The sequence below is a fragment of the Camellia sinensis genome, chromosome 14 (genome assembly GCF_055761805.1).
Source record: "Camellia sinensis isolate YWXY chromosome 14, ASM5576180v1, whole genome shotgun sequence".
Taxonomy (NCBI): Eukaryota; Viridiplantae; Streptophyta; class Magnoliopsida; order Ericales; family Theaceae; genus Camellia; species Camellia sinensis.
In genome coordinates, this window is record NC_138974.1 from 35,303,926 (window position 1) to 35,326,183 (window position 22,258).

Sequence of the window (22,258 nt, forward strand, 5' to 3'; positions counted from 1 at the left end):
GTAATTGTTGCTTGAATTTCGGACTGCAAAACAGGGCAGAATCGCCGCACGTGCGGGAAGCACTACTGCACGTGCGGAAAGCAGAGGATTTTGGGACTGAGGCTACTGGAAAAAAGGCACGTGCAGGGCTTCATAGCCGCACGTGCGGGAACCACAACCGCACATACGGCCTATGCTAAAAAATTCTGTCTGTTCCGTTTTACATGTTTGTCCCTCTAGTGTTATTAAAATCTGTATTTGATGCCTTTACAATGTTTGTAAATTCATTCGAAGTGAAACGAATTAGGCATTGTTTAAAGAAAGAAATGGACTAATTCCTAAACCGCGTGTGTATGTAAGGCGCATACTGGAAGCAACTGCCACTCCACTACATCACTGTGAGTAATAGCACTGTAGTCGTACGCTTTATTTATTGATAATGATTATTATTAGCACTCTGTTAATCGCAAATCAACTATGTTAACTTATGTGAACGATTGAAAGAATTTGTGTATGTCGGTATGACTCTGAGACTAGTCTGCTCTGTTAGTATCTAGGCCTAAGGCCAATCTGCAAAATCTGTTGGGCCTAAGGCCAATCTGTGAACTCCGTTGGCCTAAGGCTGATCTGTAAAATCTGTTAGGCCTAAGGTCGTTCTGTACATTACTGGGCTTAAAGCCACTCTGTTTAAAGACTGGGCCCAAGGCCGTTCTGGAAATAGTTACAGAATAAGATTAATTATATGTTTTCTGCACTTACATACATTATAATTCAAATTAATCATTAAATGGTTTAAGTACTATTATTCACTAAGCTTTGCTCATCCCGTGTTATGTCTGTCTCTGTAGGTATTCAATCCGGAGGTCAGTCCTAGTCTGGCTTGGACCACTTGTCTTTTGCTCATTACATCACAACCAACACTTAGACGAAGCTCATCATTTTTGTGGAGTCCTTGCAGAGCTTTTAGTTTCGTGCACTGAATCTTTTGTCTGATGTTGTGAAACACGATTAACTTTCCTTAACATAGTTTTGTTACATCCTCATACTCGGGAATAGGTCTGTATACTTGTATATATAACTATATGTATGTTTGTTATACATTAGATTACCTGACATTAAGCATATGATCCTGGCATATTAGTATTAGCTCAATGGATGTTATTTTGCATTGTTAACTGCTTCCGTTCAGGCCCCATATGTTATACATATCGAATTTGATGTCCGTTTCTGAGGTGATCATGCCCAAATTTTTAGGGGCGGGTTTGGGATGTGACAGTAATTCTACATAAAGGGAGCTCTCTCCCCCTTTCAAGGGTTCAGAATTTTGAGAAGCAAATTTTTCCCCCTCTCTCTCTAGAACCTCCTCTCTCTTCCTTTTTGGTGCTTGAAAGTGAGCTTTCTTCACTTTTTTGCAAAGAGACTCTTAGCCAAATACTACCATCATTGAGCTGAGGTTCTTGGAGGTCATATTTAAGTTCTAAAAGTTGGTTTGGGCTCAAAGAGGTTGCTGTTATTGCTGCGCTTCAAGGGTAAGTCCCATATCCTTTTTAAAGTTTTACTTTCATTGCTTATTTGGCCATCGTTGCATGCTATTTTAGGCCTTGCTTGCAATTATAAAAACCTTTGTTTCTAAGTGCTTAAAATGGTTGTTTGAGACCTCTTTGGTGTTGAGGGTGTTCTACCCTCTTGTGTGCCTTATTTGCTTAAGCTTGATGCCATCTTTTAAAGCTTTAGAGGCACCCTTTGTTTGGCCTTCTACCACTGAAACTCAGAGGAATTTTAGTGGTAGAAACCATGTTTTAAGGTCTAAAGTAGGAGGGGGTGGACTTCGCTCCTTGCCTCTTGGTTCCATATCTTGTTGGCCTCATACTTGAGTATATTTTTCTAGCATGTGTTGGCTTGATCTTAGCCTATTTTTGGTCTTATTTTAGTATGTTGTAGCTTTGTTTTGGCTTGGTTGAGTCACCTTATGCATGCTTCATACACTTGTAGTGTAATCCTATTCGCTAGCCTAACATACTTCATGTCTTAGCCTATAATTCTAGCATGTATTGGCTCCACTCCAGCATGTTTTTTGGCCATTATTTAACATGCTTCAGCTCTGATTTTAGTTGGTTGGATCACCTCTTGCTTGGTTCTTGCACTTGTAGTGCAATCTCACACATTAGCCTTGTATGCTTTGTATTTTGGCTTATTGTTCTAGCTTGTTTTAGCTTTATTTTAGCATGCTTTTGACCTTGATTTAGCATGCTTAAACTCTAGTCCAGGTGGTCTTGGTCATGTATGGCTTGCCTTGTAGAGCTATAGTGTAATTAGCTTTGCTAGTTTTGTGTTTTGAGACCCCTAACATGCCTTATTTGTGATGTTTGTGTGATATGGCATCATTTGGCATGGTATTTCAGAGCATATACTTCCATCATACACTCATATATTTCGCTCTTTAATTGTGTTTGAGAGTTGAGCCTTATGCCTCGTTTATGAGCCAATGCATGAACATCATTTTCTTGCTCTTCATGCTATCTTCTTGGTTCATTTTAGCCACTGTTTTGGCCTTTCATAGCTCTGTTTTGGGCTGGTTTGGTTGTTTGTGCATTGTATTGCATGCCTCTAGTGTTGTGTCCTCCGCTAGTCTCGGTGTTCTTGGCTTTTAGCATGCATTGCATGAGTTGTTAGCATGTTTTAGAATCATTTGTCATCCCATTTCAGTGTTGAAATATGTGCCATTGCATTCTATCTTTCATTTGTTGTATCACTTTGAAAGAGGTCTTAAGCCCTTTGTTGGTTTGAGCACGAAATTGAGGCGTTCATACCTAATGGTTTTAGCCTTCTCTTGAGGGTTTTTACTAACCAACGGTATGATGCTTCTTCCATGCTCAAGAAACTTGTGGCTTGGTTCGTCTTTCCAGTTAGAGAACTTCTCACTTTTGGACTTAACCAGTTAAAGGATTAATCGGTAATCTAAAACGAGTAAACAAAATGAATCAAAGTAAAACATGCCAAGATAACATGTTTGTGTTGCATTGCATGAGTTTGGATCGGACGTTAATCCAAACACGAGAAATGAGAGACGTTTCATACTTGAAGTGATGAAACGATAAAACGTGCCTCATTTCTTGGTCGCCCTCCCCCTTGATTGTGCATGATAGGGTGGAGGCCTCTTGAGTCTTGTGTGTTATTTGTGCATTCATTGACTTGTGCAAACTTGGCTTATCGGCCATCGTGCATTTCGATGCTCGGTTGGTGGCCCGAGAGCTAAATACCACATTCCTTTAAGCTTGAGAAATGATAAGAAGGGTGGTTGTACACACATAACCTGCAAATACCTTACTTTGCCCCTTTTGTACTCTGTTTGCAGCAAAATTGGAGTATGCAGGAGCAAGTGGCCGAGCGACCAGGGCAAGTGGCCGACCGGCCAATGCAAGTGGCCTACCGGCCATTTTAAGTGGCCTACAGTCCATTTAGGTGGCCTACAGCTCTCAGGCTTAGAGGTGGTCAAGAGTTGTTCTAGTTCTTGAGCAGAAACAACCTGGAGATTGGTTCGGTGTTAAGGAATCAAGATAAATGCAAACAGAGGCAACCGGTGGCAAGGCGAAAGATTTTTGGGAGGAAGTCGATCGAGCATGCATGTATCTCCTCGCCCCGAGGCCTTTTAACTGTTTTGCTTAGATGGTTAATCCATTGGTTCTGTACTTAAATAGTTAATGTGCTTAGCTAATCGATTTGTATTTGTAATAATTAGTTAACTAGAATAGTTAATTAGTTGGTTTATAATAGTTAGTTTAATTAGCGTAGCTAGTTAGCTTATTTATTCGGACCCTCCGTCGAGAGGACAAATGTTATAATAAGTGTGCGTGCGTGTGTGAATGTCTTCCAACCCCATGTCTTTCTCCCTTTCATTTATCCACTTTCGATGGTTAGATTAGGACATATTTCAATTAGCATACCTTATGCTTTACATGCGTGCATCATTCATTTGTATTGCATGCACCGGGCTCGGCGCATCATCCAAACTGCATTGTATTTCAATACACTTACTTGAATACATGTTTCAAAGCATGTTATCGAGTGTTGCATTCATATGCCATCTTAGATAGCCGAGCCTATTTAGTTGCATTTTTGTATGTGTTGCATTAGGCATCTTAACATAGCTAGGATCATGCATTGATTTCTAACTAGTTTGTTGTTTTGGCTTAGAGTACACTGTAAGTGTTTTCGCTTTAGCATCCTTGCATATGTATAAGTGACCGCCATGATAGCATGCTTGAGATGAGGCTATTTGCTTAGTTGATAAACTGCATGAATGCTTGTGGATGAAGGCTTTATTGCTTGAATTGGAACAATTCATCAAAATGTGCGTTTTAAGTCCACTTTGCGGAGTGACAAAATCACGTTGTTTTAAAGCCCACTTGAGGGTGGCAAAATTCGGCTTTAACTTACTTGCGAGTAGTACTTTCAAACCATTTTTACAAACAATCATGAGATGTTTTGTTCCAAATCGAGTGATTTAGTCTATACTTGTATGATGTGCGCATCACATAGTAAGTTAGCTAATAAATCAGAATAAGAACACATGTGTTTTAAAAAACAACATATCATGTTTAGTAGAGGCCGATCCTTTGATCGGGCGAGAGGGGGTGCTCATTTCATGACCTTCCCCCCTCGTACCCAAGTTCCTGAGTCGAGGCAACTTTGGTGATGACGAACACGTGGCCTTAGGCACGAGTCAGGGTTTCCTAAATTTCCCAAAACAAAATATTTTGGTGGCAACTCTGTAATCTAGCAAAGCAGTCCATGTTTGACACTTCTTGATTCAAATTGATTTTTTAAAACGATTTGCCGGATTTGGACTCTTTGGTGATTTATCAGTCTTACATTGCACTTTGTGAGATTAGATTCAGAACTGTGACAAGAGTCCAAAATGTAGTAGCATGAACCCAATTCGCGCCCTCTCCGAAAGGAGGGCGCACAGAGGAAGTTCGGGTGGTCTACAGAAGCCTCTGCAGAAAAGAAAGGAAACATTAGAGCAACATTCAAAACAAGGAAAAGAACGCAAAAACACTAGAATGAATGACTCAAACCTGGGTAGCCACCCTTCTAAGGCATCCGTTTAGATTGGAACTCAGTCCCAACAAGAAATTCTTAATTACCACCGACTTGTAGAAAATCATCGTTATATTTGTTCGAATCAGGTAAACCAGTCACAAGATGGCAATCAACCGAACGAACATGAAGGTAGTACGTGTTGTGATCCTTGTTGTGTAAAAGAGTTTGGCAACCCAAAATGTCCCAGATGTCCACATTTAGACCCAACCGCCTGTTAAGAGCGGAGACACCGCAGATGACTTGAAACAGATTAACAGACACCTGCATAGGGATAAGTTGAACTTGGTGCAAGAATCGGCGCACCAAAGGGTCGAGGGGAAACCAAACCCCTCCCTCAACAATGGCTGCGACTAGGAAGGCCACAGTACTCCTAGTGTCCATGCGCTTGGTGCCAACCTTTGCTAGCAAAAGGGTCACGTCATTAGGGATACTGTAATCTCAGCGAAACATGGCCATAGCCTCAGGAGTATCAACTAATGGTCGAAACTTCCCCATTAAACAGTCCTAATGGTACAAAGACAAAACTCAGACTAGGCATAAAATAAAACCAGACGTCGAAGACAATGGCGTAAGGGCCAAAGAGGGCGATCAAGACAAAAAAGAAAAAGAAAATAAAGAGAGAGATAAGAAAAGAAGACTCTAAAGGGAACTTACAGAGATTGCAGTGGCAAGTAGGCGGCACCGAAACGAGAACGGCCGTGGAACATTTGGACAGAGCACCGACGAGACCAACTTGGAGGAACGGAAAGGGTTTTGGACTCTCTAGAAATTTTGCAAAACAGATGAAGGGATTTGGATTGATGAATCTAGAGCATTTATTGCACCAACCGACGTGAAGGTACATAAATCACAACCATCAGCATGGAATCGACGCACTATCTCTGTGCACTAGTACCACGCCGCCACGTGTCCCCATGAAAGGACACATGCAGGGGGTAGGTGTCAGGATCGAACCGTTACCAAGGCCGAATTGGGACAGATTTGAAACGACACGACGCGATGTTTGGAGTATAGAGTAATAGCTTCCTCCAAGGGAAACCTTAACGCGAGCTAGGGGCAAATGAAGGGGCTAAATATGAAATGGGTCGGATCCTATCCCTGGGTCGGCCCAATCCATTAGACTCAAGATCTGAGAACCAGGATAAGCAATTAGGCTAGTCAGTTCAACCCAATCACATTGTCAACAATCCACCCAAGTCCACCTAGGCCCAATCTGTGGTGAAAAGATCAGTCTAGCCATGATGTTGGACTAGGCCGAGCCGCAGGACCTGACCCTTGGATAGAACCCAAAAGGGGCTGAGCCCACACAAAGACATCATACTGGGCCAGTCCATCTCCACAAGTAATCCCATAGAGGGCCGAGTTGAGACACACAATACTGAGACGAAGGAACATACTAGAGAAATGTGGAAGCTGTGAGTATTTGCATGTACAAGTTGCCACCTCAGCTGGTCCCCTATACCTAGAATCACGGAAATAGTTAACCAAAAGAATGTGGTTAGTTATCAGCATGGCTACAATGAGTATAAGCACCTATGACAACTACCAGATGGTCCCCAACATTGGCCAGTGCTAAAAGGAAAGCTGGCAGCACCACAGCTCCATAAAACCATCTTGGGTAACAAGTAAGGAGTTATATATAAACTACATTGATTTCACATTGAAGTTAGCTGATCTAAGCTAAACCCTACTCACTGAAAATTAACTCTCTATACTTAGAGAGCACCTGACTTCTTCTCCAATTACTCATTCCCACACCGGATGGGTCATCCGGCCAACCCCGGTCGGGCAGCTCTGATGGTGCTCCTTGTTGCAGGGCCTCAATTCTTGGATAATATAATCAAGTGCGGAGCTTCGATCCACAATCATCTAATACGGTGTTCAATACGCACAGGTATTTTGAGAAATAGGTTAAAAGTTAACTTTAACTTTTTTTAACTTTTAAAAATATATATATTAAAAAAACAAAGAAATAATGTCATAAATAAAATAAAATAAAAAGTCAAAATGGTCAAAATAGTGTTTCCCATATATTACGGATCCAAAATTTAAAATATATATACATAATATTTTTTTATTAAAAAAAAAAAAAAAAAAAAACCCGTAAAAAAAGGGGCTTAAAGCGAGCGAACAACTGAAAAGGCAATTTTCCTATTGGCAGTGACAGAAGCAGCTTCGTTTGGATTGGATTACTCAGCGATGGCTGATGGAAGAAGCGTCAATTATCTCGACATTCCAGATCCCTGCGTAGAGTATTCTTTCTCTCTCTCTCTCTCTCTCTCTCTCTATATATATATATATATGTGTATATAGTAGAGGCATATTCTAGGGCACTATGTATGACTGTTTCTTGTGAGATTCTATGATACTTTCTTCTTAATTTTGTGATTGCACATAAAAGGTGAGACCAGTAATTTCATCGAATCATCCTTGGTAAAAAAGGATTCGTTCGAAGAAGTTCCAAAAAAAAAAAAACAAAAAAATTCCTGTTACCACATTCATCTTTATTTAAATTTTAAGAGTTTTCTTTGGGTATTAATTTTTTTTTCTCGTGTATGTTTTTCCCATGTATCTGAGATTGCACTGTTAGATTTGTTTAATATTTTTTGTTTTTTCTTACTGGTACATTTGTTTAATTGATTAGTAGTTTACATTCATATGCCTTGCAAATCCTATGCTTTGTAGATTTTGAAGAACCATATCATGTTCTTATATTAGTATGCTATCCACAAATACTAGATTGTTTATATATCTATGTAGTTCCATGTATGATAGTGAATTATCATCTTTAGACTAAAGTAATTAAATGGAAAGCCTTATCTTCCACATTCCATTTCATTTAGTTTGAATTTATTTTCCCCAAATTATGTTCTTTATTTATTTATTTAATTTTTTCTGGTATTCTTTCTTTTCAGGAGAGCAATTTGATAAGAAATTGATGACGAAAAGATTTAAGATTGTAGTACTTTTAGGAATATTTCTTTCTGCAATTTCTTCATCTGCTACTCATGAGGTATCTGTATCCTGTATGATGGTTTACGATGAAGGTGGCGCTTCGGCTGTTTTAGAGTCTCCAGAGTGTCCGCAATGGCACGTCTCCACTCAATCTCAAAATCAAACTGGGAATTGCCAGTTTGCCACACTTCAAGGGCATAGGGAGTATCAAGAGGATCGCATTACTTGCAATCTTGAAATGAACATTCCCTTTCTTGGTATCCCCAATCTCCAAATGTTTCCTAGTTTTTTTCATAGTTAGGATAGGATATATATATATATATATATATATGGATGGTTATTTTGTTGTAAGTAGTCTGGCAGGACTTTATCATAATCATAATTAAATTTAGGAGTTATTTGGGATGTTTCTAAATAAGTGTACTTTTTGACTTTTTATGAAATATGGGTTAGGTTTGAAGTGATGTGGTAGAGATGTGATATGATTTAAATAAGATGATGTGACTTAAATAGGATAGTAACTTTTTGACTTTTTAACTTTTTTAGGTTATGACAAATAAGGCCTTATAATTTCTTATCTGCTTCATTGATCTAATAAACAATTAAGGTTTAACATTAGTTTTTTTTTTTTTTTTTTTTTTTTTTTATAATCATGAAGCTCATAAAAGATTTAATAAAAGGCAATAAGGTTACTTTCTAACAATGCAATGCATATATATTGACCATATTTGTTTGATTGTGATAAAATATTTTGTACATGCCTATATGGTGAATGTTTTGATTTAAATGACTAAAGCTAATTTTTTTGTGTTTGTTTTGTTACAGGCAAAGATGGGCCTAAGGAAGTTTTTGTTGGTGTAGCCGCAGTATTTGATGGTCATGGTGGCAAGGAGGCAAGTGAGATGGCTTCAGAGAACTTCTTGGGTTACTTTTTCTTGCATGTTGTATTCAACACATACAAACAAGCATTGTCTTTGAAAGCAGAACATGATTTAGTTGTTCAAGGGCCTAACAAATACAAAGCAGGGAATGGTAGTTTAAATCTTGTAAGGTGTCTCCTCGAGTACTTTGACTATTACAGGGGTTACAAAAAAATTAAAAAAATTTCCCCAGAATTTTGAAGCTTTTATTCTCAAACATAGTTTTTGCTTTTGAATTTATTTGCATAGTCATCTTAAACTTCTCTGCTTATAATTGCATTTCAGTATTTCTATTTTATCCACATGGTGACCATTTTTCTGAGATTTCTGTAGTTTTATTATTGCATCCACTTGAACTTTTAAATTTTATTTTTTGTTTTGTTTGTGTATTATTTATATTGTTCAAATATCGACCCGTATGACATTTTAAAATAAAAATACCACCTTTAGCATTGGTTAGTGATATCTGATTTATTTTTGTTATGTCGTCATAGTTCTGATGAAGGTCTACCTGTATCTGGTGATGAATCAATGCATGAAATTCTGCAGAAGGCTTTGTTGAGGACAATTCATGATATCGATACAAAATTTTCACTGGTAAGTATTCAGTCTTTACATTTTTCTTTCTCAAAACAAGTGTTTCTCATTAGTTTGTTGTGATCATCCTACATTCCCAGGAAGCTTTCAATAACAGATATATATCTGGATCCACTGCCACCATCGTTCTCTTGGTGGATGGTCAAATTTTAGTTGCTAGTGTTGGTGATTCAAAAGCACTCCTGTGCTCAGAGAAAATCAAGTCTGCTTTGGGGGATGAAGGTCTAATTCTTCCCGTTATTATCAAGTCCCTTTGTGGTTGGACTCACATTCACTAGGCACTGCTAGATTAAAAAAAATACACTTGTCTTGCATGTTATTAGCATATGACAACTAATCTAAATGTATACCCATAATTAGAAGTCTTATTTCAAGCCATTTGGACATAACAGGTGCTTCAATAACAGTGCTTGATGTGGAAGAACTGACAAGGGATCATCATCCAGATAGAGATGATGAGAGAGCCCGAATAGAAGCTGCTGGTGGGTTTGTACGTTTGTGGGGTGTGCCTCGTGTCAATGGTATCTTAGCTGTATCCCGATCTATTGGTGATGTGTACTTAAAAAGGTGAATTTTCGGAAGCTAAAGTTAGCTTAGTCTGCTCATCTTTTTCCTCTTCACTTTTTTATGTTTTGCTGTTAGTTCTGCTCTTTAGCCATCATCCTATGGTAATGATGAGAATTATGTAATTTTCAAATAGTTTTGGTGAGCCCATTGCCGATCTCTGATATTATCATTCTCTGTCAAACGTGTGAACTTTGCCCTGATCATTATTACATGGCTGATATAACTAGGGATGAGATGTTTTCTCACAGTTTATTTTGTTTTTAACTGTCAGATATGGTGTTAGTCCGGTGCCTGAAGTGATAGGTTGGCGGCATTTAACTGCCAATGATTGCTATTTGGTTGTTGCATCTGATGGCATCTTCGAGAGTTTGAAACCACAGAAAGTTTGTGATCTTTTATGGGATGCAAATGTCCAAGTAAATGAAACGTCCAAAAGCTCATGTTCATGTTCATCCTCTTCCTCATTGGCTGACCGCATTGTCAACAAAGCGTTCAAGAAAGGCAGTAGGGACAACTTGTCAGCTGTTGTAATTCCACTGAATTTTACTGGTTTTCCCGAAGAACCCGCTGGACAGAATTTGTGATTTTGGAAAATCAGCCATATTAGCCTTTCAAAAGGCATCTGCAATCAGATCAATATTCTTCAAGTTTCTACTTTGACAAACAGAGCATGTTTTTCATTTGCTCTGAAACTCATTTGAGATAGGATTGATAACTTTTGAAAGTTAGAGTTTTAGAGTTTTCATGTACTATTGAGGTTTTGGAGTTTTTTTTTTAATATTTTTTATAATCGCTACATTGTGGGTAGAATACTACCATGCCATGTCTGGGACCTAGGATTTGTTCAAGGGAAAGGAAAAGAATTTTTTTTGTCAATACATTTGAGTGTAGAATAGTGATGATGTACCCGTGAATGTCCAGTTTAACATACTTCGCATAATATTTGTAAATTTTGTAGCTCATCTCGTGCCGGTTGATAATAAAAATAAAATAAAATCCAATTCAACCAATTAGTATATTGTCATTACTGTACAATATCCTAAGTAATGCAAAGCTGAAGACTGAATGCTTCGTCATTGCTGCTTCTATTTTGCAGGTTCTTAGACAGAAGACCAGCTGACTTCAATGGAACCACAATGGCTGACAAGTTATCCATGCTGCCTTCTTCCGAGGCAGTCTTTACTATGCATTCGGCTGATGGATAATGGCACGAAGGGAACAGCTTCAACATTTCATAACCTTTGGAATGTCCGTATGGCAAAAGATCAGAGACATCTTGGACGGTAAGCTTTTCGTATATTCCATCAGATGAAACCACTAAGTAGCTGTCGTTCAGGGTTAACGGTCGCCAGTCCATTACCTCAGGCGAAGATTAGGACACCATAGCTGACCACAATTCACAAAAACATAAATTAGCAAGAATTTTTTTTATTTTTTTTTCCAAATTTATATTATATAACAGACTAAATATTCCAAACCTTTTGAATTTTACATCACCAATAGACCTTGACACAGCTAGCTGGCCATTGACACGAAGCACATAGGTCCAATCAACATGACCGCCACACGCTTCAATTCGCAATCTTTCATCAACTTGATCTGGATGATGATCTCTTGTTAGTTCCTCGGCAGAAAGCCGGGTCAACCCATTAGAAGCAGCTAATCTCATATCTTTACAGCCTATTCTTCTTCTTCTCTTGAATTCTCTCAGTAAAGTACCTGTTGCGTTGCACGAGTTTAAACAAAAATTTACACAAAACATGCTTCAGATCAATATATATATATATATATATATTACAGTAAGAATTCGACCTTGAACCTCATCTGGAGTGTTGAATTTCTCTGAACAAAGAAGAGCCTTTGAGTCACCAACATGTGCGGCTAAAATATGACCATCTACTAAAAGAACAACTGTGGCCGTAGATCCGGAAACAAGATTGTTTTCTGAAGCTTCCTACAAGATAATGGAAGAAACAAAACAAAAATGGGTCACATGTATTAATTAAAATACAGAATACTAGAAAGTTGAAGAACAAAACAAAAAAGGTTGTTTTTGTAAGAAACAGTTACCTTGGAAAATGTTGTATCAATATCATGGATTGTTCTCACCAGTGCTTCTTTCAAAATTTCCATATGCATTGATTCAGTCAGAGGTAGAGCATAGCTAAGGTAAAATCAAGGCATATATGTGAGCAAGTTTGGATGTGAAAATCTACGCTGTGTACAGTCAGTTGAAAAATATCAAACATAAATACTTGAAAAATAATATGCCACCGGATAAATTTCTTAAATTTTTTTACCTCACGTGAATCTATACAACAAATGTCGTATGTACATGGAAGAATACACACCTTTCAACAATTGAATCAAGCTGATCCGAATAATCTTCTTCCTTAAACAGAGAGCTTCCATTGTAGTTTTTCTTAAATGTAAGTGAAAATGAAGCCTCATGACGAATAAAATTTGTGTGTAGCAAGAAGTAATCCGACAGGAGCTTCGATGCCATTTCACCTGCTTCAGCTCCGGCATGACCATCAAAGACTGCAACCATGCCAATTCTAACTTCCTTCACTCCATTTTTACCTTCATCATCGTTAAATGTCAAACTCATCGGAAGATGATTTTCTTCTACACTTTTTTTTTTTTATCTAACCATCATATCGCAATTTATCCAAAAATCATAGCTGGTGATGTTAAATTGTGGTTGGATGAAGAAAGTGTTAAAAGAGGATTCGGATCTCACAAAAATCAGTCATGACTCTTTTAAATACTTAAGATAAGAAAAGTAAATTTACAATAATTTTCCACGAGCACACACATCTCACAAGTTTTAGCACATCAAGTTTTGTACAAACTCAATAATATGTTTGACGTGGTATTCTCAAATTAATAATAACAGTAATTACCATATGTGCAGAGGTGATTTGACTTACGTTATTTGACTAGGTGGGTATGAAGTCGGTCTCATCTATTATCTTTTATGGAATTAGTTGAGACTATGGTGTTCTAAAACAAACTATTGAATAATTTTCTCTTTACTTACACTCTTGCTTTTAATTTGTACATTGGCATGCAAGAATTTAAATATATCTCTAATGTGGCTATAAACAGACTCAATAAACTATACCAAATAAAAAGTAAAAAAGTTGAAAGAAATTTAGAGATTACCATAAAATAGAATTGGAATATGGAGATCGCAGAAAACACGATCCTCTTGGTACTTTCTTCGCACCAAGGATCTTCTAGAGTGAAATTTCCCTAAAATTTCCTAAAGTGCTACAGTGTATGGTTGAGATTTATTGGCAAGTCACATCAGAAAAATTGATGTGACTTGCCAGTAAATCTCAACCATACACTGTAGCACTTTAGGAAACTTTAGAGAAAAATCACTCTAGAGGATCCTTGCTCCTTTCTTCGTCCCTAAAGTCTAGCAGACTCACAGTTCATGTTGTGATGGCTCCTCCGCGACATTGAGGAGACTCAAGAACGGCAGGCGCCCCACCTTCATTGTAAACCATCATGCATGACACAGTTTTCCCAGTTTCAGTTTCTCCATTAATGGTGCATGAATTTACGTAAACAAACAATCCCAACAAGATTATTAACACAACTTCTAGTCGTTGTCTTTCCATTTAATTAGCTTGTTTTTATTATAACATTAAAATTTCACCTCTGCAAAGCCGCACAAAGAAACATTTATATATATATATATATATATATATATATATATATATAATATTGAGAGAGAGAATTTGAAAGTCGAGAAGAAATCACAAAAGTTGTGAGGAAAAAATACTTGTAATGTCACCCAAGTTGTATGGGAAACAAGACTTATGCTAACCCACGTCAAAAGAATAGCAAACCATTGTGTTTATAGATTATATATATATGAGAAATCACACGTCACTGGTCTCTCTCAAAATTATTATTTATTATAAATATAAGAAAAGTTATGACTTTGCTTTTTAATATTTATAAAGTTTATTATTAATTTAAAAATTATTTTTTTATATATCAAACAGATTTACTATGTCTTTTTGGACTAGATAGATTTTATAAATCTAATATTTTTGGACTAGATTTTGTAAATCTATGTACTTGAGTAAAAATCGGACTTCTAGTTATAGTGTTATTTGTGTCTGTTACATCAACTCTTTAATTCATATTTGAATACCAAAATTAATTAGATTAATTCATATTTTATTACTAGTTTATATAGTGTTATAGATATGAATAATGCTTGGGACCCTCTTTTGGGGGTCACCCCCTCACCCTCTTTTTGCCATGTGGCGGGTGGTGGTTGGAGGAGCAGGAAAAAAAAGAAAAAGAAAAAGAAAATGTAACCAATGAGAGAGAGAGGGGTTAAAGGGGTGGGAGGAAAAGGGGGATGAATCATTGTTGTATAGATATTTAGTCTAACATTCTTATCTAACTTTTAATAATGAAATCCACAATATTTTTTTTTTAATAATCTAAAGTCCCTCATCCCTTTATTATGAGATCTCACTCACGCGTTTATATCATACCAACTCTCTCATTCTGTCTCTCCATTTTCTTCAAAGTAAGGATCTTGACAATGATACAACCAGGAACGACCTTGGTCCCTCCACAAATGGCGCCTCCAACTGTCCCTTACCAACAGAACCACTTCCAATACCGCATATAGCTGCTGTTGATTGTCAACATACACGACCCCAATTAGGTTTGATCCCTTCACAGGTGAGCCTTACAAGCCAATTCTTCCTGAGAGCTTACCTCGCCATTTTGGAAGCCCATATTGATTCCCAACATACTTATCGGTTATGGTAGTGGAGGACCTTTGCTTCTCAACTTTTAATGAGGTAATGGTTTGTGGTTCCCATGTCTCGGCTTTTAACAGCTCCGCAGACATGGTTACTTGGAGTTGCCAAGTATGTGTTTGGTTCCATATTGCAACATATATTTTTTCTGTTACAATGATCGGATACTGTTTGTACAAAAATTTTAGAGAGAGAAGATATGAATATATAGATATACAGAGACCGACGATGTTGTGTTGTCTTTTTGATCAATTTTTTTTGGTTGAGTTAAAACACAATTTTCTTTAGTTTGATCAAAGCATAGAGAAAATTGTATACCAATCAGAAAAAAAAATTGATCAAAACACGATGAAAATTGTGAGGAAATTAGAGAAATTTGTGAGCAAATCAGAGAAATTTCAAAACACAAAGAAAATTTGAAAACATAGAAAAAATTAGAGAAATTGAGTAAATCAGAGAAATTTCAAAACACAAAAATTGTTTGAAATTTCTCTGAATTGAAATTTTTCTGGAAAAATATTGAAAGACCCCAACTACTATGAAAACGTTACATATCCTTTATCTTATAAAATCTTAATACCAAAGACCTTGAAAAAAACTCCCCCTAATAAAAAGAAATACAATTGTTTGGTTCTAATTTTCTGAATTCAATTTTTTGAAAATTAAGTTTTTTATTTTTTGTGCTTTTGATTTTATTAAAATTTTTAAATATTTTAAGCAAATTTTTTACGCACCTAACTTAGACATAACCTAAAAAGTAAAATATTTTAAAAAATCAATAAATACACGTGAATATGAAAATGCATTGAATTTTCATATTTTTTTCTATATTTTTTATATTTAGAAAATTCACAAATATTAGTATGTTTTTTAATTATATTTATATTAAACGTATTTAAAAAATAAAAAATTTATTCAAAATATTAAAAAATACAAAAAAATTAATTAAAAAAAAATTCAATTTAAAAAATTAGAACCAAACAAATAAGCATACTAAATTTTTTGCGCGGTATTTTTGGCCTACTATGTTCCTCGTTTGGGAGCATGTTATTTTAGTAATTTTTTGATTTTTTAGTTAAAATACGAGATAAAAAAAAAACTAGTATGTTTAAAATGATTTTTTATGAAAAGATATGCAAAAAACAGAGAGATTAGGAAATCTTTGACTTTTTTATATAGGTTATAAACTTTTTGATTTTTTTAATAATTTTTTGACTTTTAAACTAAGGCCTAGTTTGGGAAGACTAAATAAGTGCACTTTTTGACTTTTTATGAAATATGGGTTGGGTTTGGGTTGGGTTTGAAGTGATGTGTTAGAGAGGTGATGTGACTTAAATAAGATGATGTGACTTAAATAGGATAGTGACTTTTTGACTTTTTGTCTTTTTGTCTCATACCAAACTTGGCCTAAAACTCTCTCGTGCCAAACGAGGGCTATACACCAATGGAAGCCATCCGATTAAGCGTGTAACATGATCTTCGAACACGATAGAGAGAGAGAGAGAGAGACGATCGGGGGTTTAGTTGTACAATAATGCTTGATAACTCAAATTTTCATGATTTGAATAGCACGAATGTCTCAAAACGACTAACACTACGTCGCTTTGATACATTTGAGGGCCAATGCATGACGTGAAACCCTAGCCATTGATCCATCCCAGTGCATAATTCAAAACTTGTTTGGCTTCAACGAGTATCCGTTTGGAGTGAAATCAAATAGATTTTGTTTACTACTTTTTCGCATTGATACTTGTTTTTGTTCTTGTAATTTGATTTGGCTAGATTAGACACACTGGTGTAGCCTATTGGTTTCATTGAGTCGAATTTGACGGGGTGTTTAGGGTTTGATACTTGTTTACAATAAAATAAAATGTAAAAATATGCATTAAAAATTACAATAATGATTCATCCCACTAAAAATATCACCACTAATAGCACTAATGTATTAAAAAAGTAAAAAAACAAAAAAAAAATACAATTCCAAGACCAAAACATCACATCATTAATGGCGGGATCCACTGCCACCTAATTAGTGGGAGCACTAATTAGTGCTCCCAAGCATTTTTCAAATGCAAAGCAATATCAAAATCAAAAAAAGCATCAAATAAAGAAGGGAAATTCTCGAATTAGTTTATTTTGTAAATTATATTAGTAAATTGTGACCAGTTCAATTGCTTTGTATTAAACAAATAGGCATTTGTTTCTTGTATGTTTTTGCCTATTAATTTTTTCTTCACACTTTCCTTTTTCCAGGAATAAAGTTGGATCATCTAATTAAAAATGGGTAAACTTAAGGTTTTGTTAGAGCATCTCTAATGGTTTGCCATTGGAGCTGTCATTGCTATATATAGCAGCTGCCATTGAATTTTGATGCTCGAATGGCAAAACATAGCAGCTGCCAAATTTGAGAAATGCCAAAGCTTGTGTCAAATTTGACACAAGCTTTGGCAGCTGCCATTCATGCCACCTCAGCCATAAACCAACGGTTTCCCTCCCTCCTTCCCTCCCTTCACGCCAACTCATCCAATTCATCAAACAGATTCACAGATTGACAGGAAAAAAATTACAGATCCAAAATTCAGATTCAAAGATTCACAGATTAAAATTCATCAAAAAAATTACAGATTCAAATTACATATTCAAAGATTCACAGATTCAAATACAGATTCACATATTCAAATTCATCAAAAAATTACAGATTCACAGAAAAAAAAATAGTTAAACAGATTCAGAATTTTTATACCTGGTTTGGTAGCTGGTTTGGCAAAAAAAAAAAAGATTCAAATTTGCCAAAATAGATCCAATGGTTGCTATAATTTGCCAAATTTGAGATGCTCTCATCGTCAGAATAGATTCAAAAAAATTACAAAACAGATTAAAAAAAAAAACAGATTCAGATTCAGATAAAAAAAAAACAGATTCAGAATACAGATTAAAAAAAAAACAGATTCAGAAAAAACCTGGTCTCATCGTCCTTGTTGAGAGATTTATCGACTGACACAGATCATATACCTAGTCTCATCTCTCTCTCTGTTTCAAACAGTCGCCGATCTGTTCAAAATTCACCGATCGAAGACAGAGAGATGATGGATAGAGTGAGACAGAGAGAGAGAGGTAGATGAAGACCGATCGGTGACTGAAACCAGCTTCGGGTTCATCCATGGAGACCGAGAGAGGTATAGAGAGAGACTGAAACTAGATCAGTGGAGAGAGATCGGCTTGGTTAGGGTTTGATTTGGAAGATTTAAGGAGAGGAGATGAAAAAAGAGGAGAGAGAGATGAAGATCGGGGAGGGGAATGAAGAGAGAGGAGAGAGAGAGAGAAAGAGAGAAAGCTTGGTGCCATAGATATATGACTCAACAAGGAGAGGTATAGGTAGATAGATATTGGAAAGCACGGATTGTTCTAGATAGATGGATGATTAGCCGTTGAAATTATTTGTAATAAATTGAAATTATTTTTAACAAAAAATTGAAATTAAAAAATTAAAAATTTATTAAATTGTATTGGAATATTAAATTTAAATATTATTAGAATATTGTATTGAAATTTTATTAAATTTTATTAGAATATTGTATTGAAATTTTATTAAATGAAGAACATTGTATTGAAATTTTTTTAATGTCTTTTTATTAAATGAAGAACATTGTATTAAATGAAGAACATTGTATTGAATTTTTTTTTTCCAATTTTTCATTTTTTTAAATTTTTTATATTTGTCTAGTTGGGAATAATATAAATATATAATTTTTTTAACAAACATGTAAAAAAATGTCACAAAAGACAAAAAATAAATAAAAATAAAATCACAAAAAACCTATATCCAAACAACACCTACAAATTTGGAGGGAAAGTTGGTTGAGATTTGCCAAAAATAGCAAATCACCATTGGAACACCATTGCTATAATTTGACAAAATAACATTATTCATTGCCAAATTATAGCAATAGCAATAGCAAAATATCAATAACCATTGGAGATGCTCTTACTCCTATTAGGAGTGGTTATGCCTGCAATTCCAATTTCCTATGGATTATCAGTATCGTGTATGGCGGTCTACGATGAAGGTAGTACTCCCGCTGTTTTTAGATCTCCAGAATGCCCAGATTGGGTTCTTTCTCCCAAATCTCATCAAAATCAAATTATGAATTGCCAGTTTGCTACAACTCCAGGAAGAAGGAAATATCAAGAGGATCGTTTTTCATGTAATCTTGATATGCAGATACCGTTGCTTAGTAATCACAATACTCTTTACTGATATTATAATCGCTTGTATGATTATAAGCAATACGGGTTATTTTGCTCTTAAGTAGAAAAAAATAAAGTTTCTGGAACTTGACAATGCTGCAGGCAAAAATGGGCCTAAAGATGTCAGGCTGGGTGTGGTGGCTGTCTTTGATGGCCATATCGGTGAGGAAACTAGTGAAACGGCCTCAAAACTTCTGTTAGATTTTTATTTTCGTGGACTCTATGTTTGGCTCGTTCATGGACTGGTTAGCATTGCAGGAAGAAGACAATATGGTTTTTCAAAATAATTATGAAGATGAACTTGGGAGGTGAGTCCCTTTGTAACATACCATGACATTAAAATGTTTGTTAACAGTTTGTCTCTTCACCTGTCTTCAAGTCCATGCTCACACTTTCCTTCTTCTCTAATCCAAGCAGTAACGGAATTAAGAGAAGATTATGAGGGGTCGGGGCCCGTATTTCTTTGAAAAATGCTATTTGTCATAACATTTAAAAAATATCTATATTATTTTATATATAAAATGGCCTCAGCATAAAAAATATATATCTTATTTTTCTTTCATTTTGCATTCTCTTTCTATTTTGCACTAAAAAAATTTCTTCATTTTATTAGATATGGCTTCTATGGTATTTAATTTTTATCATATTTTATATATGTATATATGTGTGTGTGTGTGTGTTTGTATATATGATGAAAAAATTTTATTGATCTTTTGGCTCCTACAATGATGAAATCCTGATTCCGTTCTTAAATCCAAAGAATACTTTGATAAAGTTTCGGGCATATGTAATGCACTTAAAAAGTAGAACGTGCATTGTTCTTACATATGAAGCACTTTTGTAGCTTGTTCTGCATGCAAGAAGTTGCTATGTTAGCCCGTGCATCACAACAAATCCTCGCTAATTTGTTGACTATAATAGTAATACCGTGTTCAGTACCACATGGTTGAACAATTTTAACCCATTCACTTTTTGTTGTAAGTGGAGAAGCACAATCCTTAGAAAACTAAGGATTGTAAAATGTCTCTTCTTATTTATATCCAAATTCTTGTTAACTTGTTTGTTGGTGCAGGCACAGTTCTGAGGGAATAGTGCCTGTGATATTGGATGGATCGACACACATGGGAATCTTGAAGCAAGCCCTGGAGAGAACAATTTATGATATTGATTCAACATTCCCCGAGGCAAGTGCCACTTTTTCTTATTTCTATTCCTCCCTTTCTTTGTATGGGAGTGTAACTTGTGGTTCTTCCTGCTTTTTCCCGCATTCTTAAATTAGGCTAGCCATCTTCCTCCTAAATTTGTTTTCGGGTTCTGTACTTTCAGGAAGCTTTAGAAAACAATTTTTTTTTCAGGATCCACAGCTGTCATTGCCCTTCCGGTAGATGGTCAAATTTTAGTGGCCAATGTTGGTGACTCAAAAGCCCTTCTCTGCTCTGAGAAACTTCACCCGCATCATGAGGCTGATGGTTAATTTCTTTTGGCTAATATTTTAAAACTTTTCTTTTGTTCAATTTGTGATAAGAAAAATACTAGAATGATATTATACTTCTCTTTCATTTCTTGCACAATATTATATGGATCAAAGATTGGGCACACATGCAAGACACATTTGTCAGACTTTATTTTCTTTATTATTTCGATCCCAATCAATTCATGTCGCTTAGAAATGACAACAGGTACCTTAAAGGCGCATCTTGCTTCTAAGGAATTAACAAGAGATCATAATCTACACACAAAAGATGAGAGAGCCAGGATTGAAGCAGCTGGTGGTGATATCACTGAGTGGAATCCACCTCTAATCAATGGTCATTTTCCTATGACACCTGCTATTGGCGATGTTCCTATAAAGATGTATGGTTCCCAACACAAAGGAAATCTTAAATTTGATTTCTTCTTTCTTTCTTATTTATCAAATTTTGATTCCTGCTGTCTCCACCTACACTATTTATATAGTTACCAAGCTCCAAGATTTGTCTTCCCTAGTTTCCACCATTTCTAAAATGTTCATCACCAATTCTTGTCTCTTTTCCTTCTCATTCAAAACACCTTTTGTTTTTGTCAGGTATTTGGTGGTTGCATCGGATGGCATATTTGAAAGTCTGGAGCCAAAGGATGTCTGTGATCTCTTACAAGATGCACATTTCCAAGGCAACAAGAAGTCGAAGCAAAAATCCTCTTGTTTGTTGTTGTCCTCACTGGCAGACTGCATCGTCCACAACGCATTTGAGAAAGGCAGCACTGATAATTTGTTTGCTGTTGTAGTTCCACTAATGTCAGTTGGTTTTAACACAAGAACCCTTGTAGGTAAGGAAGTGAGTGGAGTAGCATTGATTCTTCTGCTTTAGCACCTTGATTGCTTTGTTTACACTTTTCTTTTCTGTAATTAGGGATGAACATGAGTTAGATAACTTTGTAAATATGTTTTCTAGTCAGATAAGCAGCACATATAGATTCTAGTTCAATTTGGTCCTCTCTCTTTTATTCCCAGAAGGGCTAATAGTTGTCTCATTATTATCTTTTTCTTTTATAAAAAAAAATAATAATTATAATAATGTTCTGTTACCCCTCCTTGGATTTATTTTATATTTCTGCAATATGAAAAAAAAAAAAAAAAAAAAAAAAAAGTATAAGGTTACAAAGACTTGCATAAACATTGGGGGAGGACAGGTTGTCAAGCCTTACATGATCTAGTGTGTCTGACTTTGGCCCTGTTTGGTAGAGTTGTGGGAAAGTGCTTATAGCTTATGCCTTAACAGCTTATACCTTATAACTATGAATATAAACTGATTTCTGACTTATAAATTAAGCATCTCCTGCCTCACTCAAAGAATAAGCTGATTTTTGACTTACAAAAAGCTATAAGCTGCATTGTTAAGTTAAACTAAACACATCAAAGTAGCTTAAATTAAGCTGAAAGCTAAAATAAGCAGCTTTTAAACTGCACCAAACAGGCACTAGTGAAATTTTTCATGATTTTGTGGAATCATCTTTAATTTGGTCATTGGGAGTATTAATATCACCTGTGAAGTGGTAATTGGATATCGTAAAAATTGATCTAAATCTATAATATAAAATATTAAAAATACC

The 22,258-nt window shown here is 35.8% G+C and overlaps 4 protein-coding genes across 7 annotated transcripts; 3 read left to right on the forward strand and 1 right to left on the reverse strand.

Annotated features, from left to right (window-relative positions):
* Window positions 1-7,194: 7,194 nt before the first annotated feature.
* LOC114306826 (putative protein phosphatase 2C 51) lies at window positions 7,195-11,131 on the forward strand. 3 transcript variants are annotated; one of them, XM_028252158.2, is made up of 7 exons: window positions 7,195-7,329; window positions 7,998-8,294; window positions 8,863-9,088; window positions 9,452-9,554; window positions 9,635-9,776; window positions 9,947-10,121; window positions 10,393-11,131. In XM_028252158.2, the coding sequence occupies exons 2-7, from the start codon at window positions 8,021-8,023 to the stop codon at window positions 10,703-10,705; spliced, it is 1,233 nt and encodes a 410-aa protein (XP_028107959.2). In that variant the 5' UTR covers window positions 7,195-7,329; window positions 7,998-8,020; the 3' UTR covers window positions 10,706-11,131. The 3 variants fall into 3 exon arrangements, with proteins under 3 accessions (XP_028107959.2, XP_028107957.2, XP_028107958.2); XM_028252156.2 differs by having other exon boundaries at window positions 7,199-7,334; XM_028252157.2 differs by having other exon boundaries at window positions 7,300-7,483.
* Window positions 11,132-11,284: 153 nt separating this feature from the next.
* Window positions 11,285-13,344, reverse strand: LOC114306827 (putative protein phosphatase 2C 50). The gene is made up of 6 exons (XM_028252161.2): window positions 13,290-13,344; window positions 12,473-12,704; window positions 12,192-12,285; window positions 11,934-12,075; window positions 11,600-11,840; window positions 11,285-11,507 (listed from the first exon to the last, which is right to left on the reverse strand). The coding sequence occupies exons 2-6, from the start codon at window positions 12,670-12,672 to the stop codon at window positions 11,483-11,485; spliced, it is 702 nt and encodes a 233-aa protein (XP_028107962.2). The 5' UTR covers window positions 12,673-12,704; window positions 13,290-13,344; the 3' UTR covers window positions 11,285-11,482.
* Window positions 13,345-19,134: 5,790 nt separating this feature from the next.
* LOC145807968 (uncharacterized) lies at window positions 19,135-21,733 on the forward strand. Of its 2 annotated transcripts, XM_082907113.1 has the most exons (6): window positions 19,135-19,330; window positions 19,427-19,476; window positions 20,241-20,352; window positions 20,524-20,637; window positions 20,848-21,022; window positions 21,234-21,733. In XM_082907113.1, exons 1-4 carry the CDS (start codon window positions 19,262-19,264, stop codon window positions 20,551-20,553), a joined length of 261 nt encoding a protein of 86 aa, XP_082763239.1. In that variant the 5' UTR covers window positions 19,135-19,261; the 3' UTR covers window positions 20,554-20,637; window positions 20,848-21,022; window positions 21,234-21,733. The 2 variants fall into 2 exon arrangements, with proteins under 2 accessions (XP_082763239.1, XP_082763238.1); XM_082907112.1 differs by lacking the exons at window positions 20,848-21,022; window positions 21,234-21,733 and having other exon boundaries at window positions 20,241-20,567.
* On the forward strand, window positions 20,838-21,516 carry LOC114306825 (putative protein phosphatase 2C 51). The gene is made up of 2 exons (XM_028252154.2): window positions 20,838-21,022; window positions 21,234-21,516. Exons 1-2 carry the CDS (start codon window positions 20,838-20,840, stop codon window positions 21,514-21,516), a joined length of 468 nt encoding a protein of 155 aa, XP_028107955.2.
* Window positions 21,734-22,258: the final 525 nt, after the last annotated feature.